The sequence below is a fragment of the Pipistrellus kuhlii genome, unplaced genomic scaffold (genome assembly GCF_014108245.1).
Source record: "Pipistrellus kuhlii isolate mPipKuh1 unplaced genomic scaffold, mPipKuh1.p scaffold_m20_p_103, whole genome shotgun sequence".
In the NCBI taxonomy this organism is placed as follows: domain Eukaryota; kingdom Metazoa; phylum Chordata; class Mammalia; order Chiroptera; family Vespertilionidae; genus Pipistrellus; species Pipistrellus kuhlii.
The window spans coordinates 498,286-507,383 of NW_023425409.1; the positions used below are offsets into that span (position 1 = coordinate 498,286).

The 9,098-nt window shown below is 67.0% G+C and overlaps 1 protein-coding gene across 2 annotated transcripts; it reads left to right on the forward strand.

Annotated features, from left to right (window-relative positions):
• The first annotated feature begins 2,083 nt into the window (after window positions 1–2,083).
• MYL3 (myosin light chain 3) lies at window positions 2,084–7,078 on the forward strand. Of its 2 annotated transcripts, none has more exons than XM_036430222.2 (7): window positions 2,084–2,262; window positions 4,455–4,482; window positions 4,675–4,824; window positions 5,504–5,677; window positions 6,544–6,621; window positions 6,700–6,751; window positions 6,901–7,078. In XM_036430222.2, exons 1-6 carry the CDS (start codon window positions 2,122–2,124, stop codon window positions 6,726–6,728), a joined length of 600 nt encoding a protein of 199 aa, XP_036286115.1. In that variant the 5' UTR covers window positions 2,084–2,121; the 3' UTR covers window positions 6,729–6,751; window positions 6,901–7,078. The 2 variants fall into 2 exon arrangements, with proteins under 2 accessions (XP_036286115.1, XP_045434770.1); XM_045578814.1 differs by having other exon boundaries at window positions 6,700–6,736; window positions 6,898–7,078.
• Window positions 7,079–9,098: the final 2,020 nt, after the last annotated feature.

Below are 9,098 nucleotides of genomic sequence, written 5' to 3' on the forward strand. Positions count from 1 at the left end.
TCCGCTGGGCCTGAGCCGCCCACTCCTGTGCAGAACCGTGGCCGGAGGCCCTGTCTCCCGCCGGTGCTTCCCTGACGCCCATGGTGTCCAAGGGAGGGCGGTGGTGTGGCCCTGGCCGTGTGGCTCAGTGGATAGAGCGTCGGCCTGCAGATGGAAGGGTCCGGGGTTCGATTCCGGTCCAGGGCACAGAGTATGTACCTGGGTTGCAGGCTCCTCCCTGGCCCAGGTCCAGGTCGGGCACGTGCAGGAGGCAACCAGTCGATGTGTTTCTTTCACATCGATGTTTCTCTCTCTCTCCCTCTCTCTCTAAAACCAGTGGGGTGCGGACTAACAACAAAAAACAAGACAGAAGAGATGGGGAACCCTGTGTAAGCCGCGGCCCGGCCTCCATTTCCCGGGCCCTGTGTGTCCCTCCGGCCGCAGCCCCTCCTGGGGCCCCGGCTCGTCTCTGTGGCTCTCCCCGCGCCGTCCTGGTCCTCAGCCGAACAGAACATCTGGAGAAAGGGAGCGCTCGCTCCCGGCACCGGAAGCTGTCAGGGCTCCAGGAGGACACTCTGCCTCCAGATGCCGGAGGAATGTCCCGGGTCCCGTTCGGGGGGCCCCGGACTGCTGTCCCCTCCGGAGGCTGAGTGGCAGGGAGAGACGGGCCAGCATGTGGGGGGCCCTGGCAGGTCCTCCTTCGGCTCCAGCCCCAGCCCACACCCAGCGCGGTCCCCGGGGTCTGGGGGGGAAGGGGGACGCTGCCTCTGAAGTTTCTGTCAAAGGCTCCAGGCACTAAAAATAACGGGCCGCCCTCCTCCCCCGCCTGCCCCCCCGCCTCCCCCGCCTGTCCCCCTCCCCCGGCACCCCCCTCCTGACACGGGCAGGGATGGGCCCAATGTGTTTGCAAGCTGTCCCTGCTCCCCGCTGTGTGCGGGAGGCCCCGGCCGCCTTGGCCCCCCCCTCCCGCGTGGCCAGCCCTGGTCTCTGTCTGCCGGCTCCCAGGGCTGGGCCCTCCAGGGTGGGGGTGAGGCGGGACCTAGGGGTGAGCTCTGGCTGGGGGTGAGGGGGCTCTGGCTGGGCAAACCTCACCCCCACCGGGTCCCTCAGAGAGGCGGCCGTCCAGGTCCCCCCAAAGGCTGGCGGAGGGAAACGGGGGGCCTGGAGCGGCGCCCGGCACACCAGGCAGAGGGGCACCCGGCCCGGGGTCGGTGGGGAGCAGGCATGTGGCACGTGGGGGATCTGTGGCGGGGGCTGTGGGAGAGGCAACGAGAGTGAGGGTGAGACGGAGGGAGAAATGGCCTCCGGGCTGGTGTGCTGAGCTGGAGGCTGGGTGCGCCAGGCTCGCCCTCCAGACAGGCGCCCAGACTTCGGCCTCCTGGGTGCTGTTCCCGAGCCCTAAGGCTCACGGCTGCGGCTGCAGCTGCCTGAGAGCCGAGACCCTCACACGCGGACACACGGACACGCGGACACAGAGATACACAGACAAGTACACGCGGACACGCGGACACGCGGACACAGACAAGCACACAGACACACGGACACACAGGCACACAGACAAGCACACACAGAGACGGCAGGGTGCACACAGAACACACCTCTCCAGACACCCAGGAAACACGCACAGACCCCCATGGGCACACAGAGCCCCCCCAACACACCCAGGCCCCAGACAGCCCCCCTCTGTGCGGGTGCAGGCGGACACCTGGGGATTCAGTGCACAGGTGGGAAGTTGAGCTGGAGAGGGGCCTCAGGTGATTGAGTCCTCCTGCACCCAGCACCCAGCACCCAGTGCACAGCCCCCGGCACACACTCAGCCAGCCTCTGCTGAACGCGGGCCTGGCTGGCCTGGCGTGCTCTCAGGGTGCTGAGCACAGCCTCTGCCCTCCCCTCCCCCCCAACAGGTGACAGCCCTCCCTCTCCCTCCCTCGCTCCTGAGCCTGAACAATGCCTTCCCAGGCCCCAAAATAGCCCCTGCGGCCAGTGTCCTTTTATGGCCCTGTCCCCATTGTGCACGGGGGCTGGGGGAGGTGCCCAGGCCAGATAAAGGCCAAGGGCAGGCGGTGCCCCACCCGACCTCGACCTGGCTCTCTGCTCCCTCCTCTCCTCGTCCGTCCGTCCTCCGTCCGTGCTCACGGCCCCATGGCCCCCAAAAAGCCAGAGCCCAAGAAGGAAGAGGCCAAGGCGGCCCCCAAGGCCGCGGCTCCGGCCGCCGCCCCGGCTCCCGCGGCCCCGCAGCCCGAGCCCCCCAAGGAGAACGAGTTTGATGCCTCCAAGGTCAAGGTGGGTGTGGGGCCGGGCTCTGGCAGGGAGGACAGGGAGGGAACTGGATCCAGAGCAGACGGACCAGGATAGGCGACTCAGAAAGTGGGCAGGAGCTGATGCTGGAAGCTTCCGCAGACAGCCCTGGGCTTCGGGCTCAGGCAGGCGTGGCGGGCAGGAGGGGGAAGCCAGCGGGAGGGCCCAGTGCCCTTGTTGGTGGTTTAGAACCTGTCTCCCCTGGGCCTCGCTCACATCCTTGGTCCCTGGAGCCCCCCCCCCCCCGCCCCCTGCAGCAGGCAGCCCTGGGGGGGGGGGGCAGAGGAAGCCAGGCCCCCAGGCTGGGCCACACTCACCTCCAGTGGCTGAGCCCAGAGCTGCGAGGGCCTCAGCTCCGAGGCGGGGACTGGGAGGCGGGAAGCTCAGCTCACGGTGTGACCAGTGGTCCCAGGAGCCCTCGGGGCTGGAGGCTCTCAGAGGCTAAACTTGGAGGAGCAGCCGCGACTCTCACCTGTGGCCTCCGCACAGCGGCACGCACCCTGCACCTGCCCCTCCCTGCGCTCTGCCTCCTGGATGCCTCCCAGCCCTTGCCCGGCTGCCGGCTGAGGCAGAGGCCGGTGCCCTGGCCCCCCAGGCCCTCGGCCCCTCGGCCCCCGGACCCCCAGGCCCTCGGCCCCTCGGCCCCCGGCCCCCCGGTCCCCCGGCCCCCAGGCCCTCGGCCCCCCGCCCCCCAGGCCCTCGGCCCTCGGCCCCCCAGGCCCCCGGCCCCCCCGGCCCTCGGCCCTCGGCCCCCGGCCCCCCGGCCCCCTTGGCCCCCAGCCCTCGGCCCCCGGCACACGCCCTCGGCGGAGGCCGCGGTGCGGAGCCCCTGCTCTGGGCCTGTTGCTCAGCGGAGGGCGGCAGCCTCCTCGCAGTGCTGGGCGCTTCCACAGCCTGCGCCCTGTTGGCTCCTGACCCCCGGTCCCCTCGGTGCTGGTGTGTCCAAACCCCTGGTAGGGTCACCTGGACCCAGGTGCCTCGGATCCGGGGTTGGCACACGCCCCTCTCCAGGAGGGAACAGGGAGGCCCTGTGTGCCCTTGACCCACCTCGGGCTGGTGAGGGGCTGGTGAGGGGCTGGTGAGGGGTGTTGGGGGGTGGTGAGGGGTGTTGGGGGCTGGTGAGGGGCTGGTGAGGGGCTGGTGAGGGGTGTTGGGGGGTGGTGAGGGGTGTTGGGGGGTGGTGAGGGGTGTTGGGGGGTGGTGGGGGGTGGTGGGGGGTGGTGGGAGGTGGTGAGGGGCTGGTGAGGGGCTGGTGAGGGGTGTTGGGGGGTGTTGGGGGGTGGTGAGGGGTGTTGGGGGCTGGTGAGGGGTGTTGGGGGGTGGTGAGGGGTGTTGAGGGGTGTTGGGGGCTGGTGAGGGGTGTTGGGGACTGGTGAGGGGTGTTGGGGGGTGGTGAGGGGCTGGTGAGGGGCTGGTGAGGGGTGTTGGGGGGTGGTGAGGGGTGTTGAGGGGTGTTGGGGGGTGTTGGGGGGTGTTAAGGGGTGGTGGGGAGGTGTGGAGGTGTGGAGGTGGGGTGGTGGAGGTGGCCTCCTCAGCAGGGTCCTGGGGAGAGCTGCAGGGCCTGGGGGCAGGGCACTCCCCTCACTGCCTGCTCTGTGGGGGTTGGTGGGGCCCCGAGGGAGCAGCAGGGGGGGAGGTGCCCCTCTTGATCCCCTCCCCCAAGCTCCTTTCCCTCCTGTGACCTTGACTTTGGGGCAGTGACTGAGGGATAAAAATAGCCCTGGTATCGGTGAGGAGGGGGAGACCAGGAGGAGAGCGGGTTCCAGGAGGCCTCTGGCCTCAGGCGCCCCAATGCTGCCTCAGCAGCTCCCCTGGCTGGGCTGCATGTGTGTGTGTGTGTGGGGGGGGGGGCTGCCCTGCCCTCGAGGGGGGTGCAGGGCCCAGTGTAGGCAGGGCCACGCGAGCGGCAGTGCCCAGCCTGAGGGCTCTGAGGGACAGACACACACACACACGTGAACACACACACGTGAATGCACACACGTGAATGCACACGAAAACACACACACACACACACACCCTGTGGAGATGAGCCCGTCACACTCTTGTGGCGCGTCCTGCCTCCTGGAGGCTGGGGTGGGAATGGGGACAGGGTGGACGGCTGAGGGCTGAGGCCTGCGTCTGGCCCCGCTCTCTGAGGCATCTTTGGGGTCTGCCTTCATTTTGGGGTCTCCTTCCAGATCGAGTTCACCCCAGAGCAGATTGAAGGTGAGTGGAGTGTGACCCTGGGCTGCAGGGTGGGGCTGGGCCCGTCGGAGAGTCCTGGGGGTGAGGGGGGTCTGGCTGGGGGGTGAGGGGGCTCTGGCTGGGGGGGTGAGGGGGCTCTGGCTGGGGGGTGAGGGGGCTCTGGCTGGGGGGTGAGGGGGCTCTGGCCAGGGGTCACAGTCCACATTCTCACAGAGTTCAAGGAGGCCTTCATGCTGTTCGACCGCACGCCGAAGTGCGAGATGAAGATCACGTACGGCCAGTGCGGGGACGTGCTGCGGGCGCTGGGCCAGAACCCCACGCAGGCCGAGGTGCTCCGTGTGCTGGGGAAGCCCAAGCAGGAAGGTTGGTCCCTCGAGAGCGCCGAGGGCTGCCACGTGGGGCCACGGGAACCTGCTGTGCCCTGTGCTCTGCCGTCCAGCCGGGGACAGGCGGCTCCGGGGAGCTGACAGGTCGTGAGGAGCGCTGGCCGCTGCCCAGCCCCTGGGGGAGGCCCCCCCACCCGACCTCCAGGGCTGACCACGTGCAGACCAGGTTCCCTCTGCCCCCCCCGAACCCCGCTTCTCCCTCTGCCCCCTTGGACCCCGCTTCTCCCTCTGCCCCCCCGAACCCCGCTTCTCCCTCTGCCCCCACCAGACCCCATCATCTCCCTCTGCCCCCCCCCCACCCAGGCCCTGGCATCTCGGTGAGGGTGGTGAGGGTGGTGAGGGTGGTGAGGGGTGGGTTAGGCCGGTTTCCCTGGCCACCGAGACCAGGAGGGCGGCCTGCTTGGCCCCAGGAGGCTGGGTCCGGTCCCAGGGCGGCCACCGCGGGCTCAGCTCGCCTGGCCCGTCGCAGGGCAGGGCGGGGGGTGGGGGTGGAGGAGGAGGTGGCACAGGAAGGACTGCTTCCCCGAAGGAGGCAGGTGCCGGGCGGGCGGGCGGGCGAGCCTCCTGGGGAACGGGCTGCGGGAAGATGCCTGTCGGGGTGCCTGAGGCGCCTGGGGGGCGGGGGCGGGGCCTGCTGGCACGGCCTCTCTCCGCAGACCTGAGCACCAAGATGATGGACTTCGACACGTTCCTGCCCATGCTGCAGCACATCGCTACCAACAAGGACACGGGCACCTACGAGGACTTCGTGGAGGGGCTGCGTGTCTTCGACAAGGAGGGCAACGGCACCGTCATGGGCGCCGAGCTGCGGCACGTGCTGGCCACGCTGGGTGAGGCGCCCCAGGGCGGCAACAGCAACGGGGGGCCCTCAGGGGGTGGGAGCAGCTCTGGGCCGGACAGGGCGACATGGCCCCAGGAGCTCCGCTCGAGTAAGACCCAGAGCCACGTCCCCTGGTGGCCGCGCAGATCCCGGGCCTGCTCAGGGCCTCCCGACCCCTGCCAGGTGCCTCCCCTGGCACAGACTTTCCTGCAGCACATGCTTCTTGAGCACCCACTGTGCGCCCAGACCTGAGCCGGACTCTGGGGTGTGTGTACGTGTGTGCTAGTCTGTGCGTCGGTGTGAGTGTGAGAGTGTGTATATGTATACGTGTGTGAGTATGGGTATCTACTCGTGTACGTGTGCATATCTATGTATATGAGTGTGTGTGCACACATGCATGTATGTGTGTGCACACGTGTATGTGTATCTATTCGTGTACGTGTGTATCTGCGCATGTGTGTTTGTAAGTATGTGTGTGCATATGTGTGTACATGTGTGCCAGTGTGAATGCACACGTGCGTGTGTGTATGTGTGTATCTGTGTGGCTGGGCGTGGGAGAAGCTGAGTTGGCATTCCAGGGTGGCAGCAGCATGGCACACACGAAAGCACGGGGCAGTCACCCTGCTCCCCGGACCAGGCTGTACCCCCAGCCTCGTGGGGACACGGGGGGTGCTCGGCGACTTTAGGGGCAGAGCCAGGCGGGAACCGGGCACCCAGGCCCTGCCCTTCCTGCCTGGTCGCCGATTCTCTGGACTCGGAGGCCGGGGTTGCGCCAAGGCCTGGGGCAAGGGCAGTGCCACCGGGCACAGGGGAGGCAGAGCCGCAGCAGGCTCACGTCCTCCCTCCCCGCCCACACGCTGACCCTGCCGCCCCCAGGCGAGCGGCTGACCGAGGACGAGGTGGAGAAGCTGATGGCCGGGCAGGAGGACTCCAACGGCTGCATCAACTACGAAGGTGGGCGCAGGGGGGCTCGGGGGCCGGGGCCGGGCTGCCCGGGCCGAGCCTCCTCCTCCTCCTTCCTCCTTCCTCCAGCGTTCGTGAAGCACATCATGGCCAGCTGAGCCTGCCCAGCTGAGCCTGCCAGGTGAGCCTGCCCAGGGGAGCTCAGTCCTACTGCCCTGCTGGCCACAGCCTGTGTCCGCCTCCCATGGCACCAACTCCACTCCCAGCCCACACCCTGCTGCCTGGCTCGGCTCCGTCACCGACGCTGTGCCCTTTGCCCTTTGCCCTCAGGGAGCCCGGGGCCCTGCTGGGACGGCACGTGATGCTGGCATCGGCAGGAGCTGCCGGAAGGAGGGCCCATGGAGGCCGCACCAGCTCTGCAGCACCCCGGACCCCTCCGTCTGCCCAGCCGCACGCACCTGTCTGTCCCCACGCCCTAGGGCCTGAATAAATGCCTTCGTCCTCCTTCCCTGCCTCTGGCCTTCCTCCCTCTCTCCCTCTCGTTGGTCCTCCCTCTGGTTGGCTGCTCTGAATGCTGTGGGCAGCGAGCCCTGGACACAGAAAGGGAGTCCTGCTCACAGACCCAAACCCCCACCGAACCATCTCCTGTGCTGTGAGCCTGCCCCTGGCTCTGGGGGAGGAGCAGGGCGGACCCGGAAGAGTCCTGGGTGCCCCTGGGTGCCCCTGGCTCTGTGCCCGCCAGAGCACTGTCTGAGCTTCCGGTCCGTAACTGGGCCTGAGGGCCCCGGCCACCATGACACAGGCCGAGAGCGGCCTCGCCTGCCAGTGGGGAGCGCAGGGCAGAGCTGACCGTGCCTGGCTGCCAGGACTGAAGAGGCCTGAGGCCCCTTCCTGACTTGGGTGGGGAAACCGAGGCACTGCCTGAGGTGTGGCTCCGGCCAGAGGAGAGGGTCTACTGTGAGCTCTCAGCCCTGGGCTTCTCAGGGGAAGACGAGCGTGCAGGCCCCAAGTGTGCAGTGACGGTGTGTGTGTGAGTATGTGTGTGAGTGTGTGTGTGTGAGTGTGAGTATGTGTGTGAGTGTGAGTATGTGTGTGTGTGTGTGAGAGTGAGTGTGTGTGAGTATGTGTGTGTGTGTGTGTGAGAGTGAGTGTGTGTGAGTGTGTGTGTGTGTGTGTGAGTATGTGTGTGAGTGTGAGTATGTGTGTGTGTGTGTGAGAGTGAGTGTGTGAGTGTGTGTGTATGAGAGAGAGCGCGAGAGAGGGCTGGGGCGGGAGAGAGGGAGAGAGTTGGGAGGTGTTGACATGTTAGACCATGAGGTCAGTGATTATCTGAGAAGCTCATAGTTGGGCAAAAACGTAAGAGGAGATGCCACCAGAAGCCATGGAGAATTCCTGTAACTCAACAAAACCAGCACCCGATTGAGAACGGGTGGAGGATGGAAGCAGGCTTTCTCCGAAGAAGATGCACAAACAGCCCGTCACGTGATGACGCCTCTAATCACTAGGAAAATGCAAATTAAACTACGATGAGATGACACTTCTCACCCCTGGGATGGCTAGCCCGTGTGCCATGCCCCCCAGAACAAAACACAAAAAAACAAAAAACCCCACACAAAAAAATCCCCCTGCTGCCACCATTAGGAAACCCGGAGCCCTGGGCATCGCTGAGGGGTGCAGCTGCTGTGGGAACAGTGGAGTTCCCCCAAACGGAAGAGGAATCGCCATGTGACCCCGCAGTCCCACTGCTCGGCTCTCACCGAGGACGGGCAGCAGCCGGAGATGTCACACTGTCCCCCGGCGTCACTCCGGTGCCCTCGGCAGTGCGGGGTCACCACAGGCGGTCTGTTCGTACCATGGCCGTCAGCCCTGCAGAGGGCAGGGAGTCCGACACGTGCTGTCATGGATGAACTGGAGGGTACCCCGCTAAGTGAAACAAGCCAGGCCCGGAAGGGCCAGTTCCTGGATGATCCCACTTCTCTAATTCATAGAGACGGAAACAGGGTGTGGCTGCCGGGGGCTGGGGAGCGGGGCCGGCGTCTTGTTAAGAAAACGAAATGACTGAGGAGAGTCGGTGTCCTGGGTGGGCTTCCCAGAAGCCGAGCTGAGGCGCAGCCTGAATGCAGACGTCCCCAGGGAGGGCACCCCAAGTGGGGAGGGCAGCTGGGAGGGAGGGAGCCGAACAGGTGCCGGAGCGGGCGGCGTGTGAGCAGTGGAGCTGGGAGACGGCTGTCTGCCCTCCACTGCGTGGCGGTGCATTTCCGTGTGCGCACCTGCGTCCACAGGAAGCCCGTGCGTGTGCCTGCCCACGTGTGTATGCGCGTGCCATCTGTCTGTGCGTGCACACGTGTGTTATCTCTGTGTGTGCGTGCATGTGTCTGGTCGCCTGTCTGAGTGGGGACGTGCCGGGGACTCTGCCGAGTCAGCGCTGTGCTGAGCTGCGGCACTGCCAGCCGGGCTGCGGCCTCCCCGCAGTTGCATAAACACGCCCGCTCCCCTCAAGCAGGGAGGTCCAGCCTGTGGCCATGTGG

Coding starts and splice junctions, on each gene's coding strand:
- MYL3 (XM_036430222.2), top strand. CDS start 2,122: ATGGCCCCCAAAAAGCCAGAGCCCAAGAAGGAAGAGGCCAAGGCGGCC. Junction 4,483..4,674: donor CACCCCAGAGCAGATTGAAG/GTGAGTGGAGTG, acceptor ACATTCTCACAG/AGTTCAAGGAGGCCTTCATG. Junction 6,622..6,699: donor CGGCTGCATCAACTACGAAG/GTGGGCGCAGGG, acceptor TCCTTCCTCCAG/CGTTCGTGAAGCACATCATG.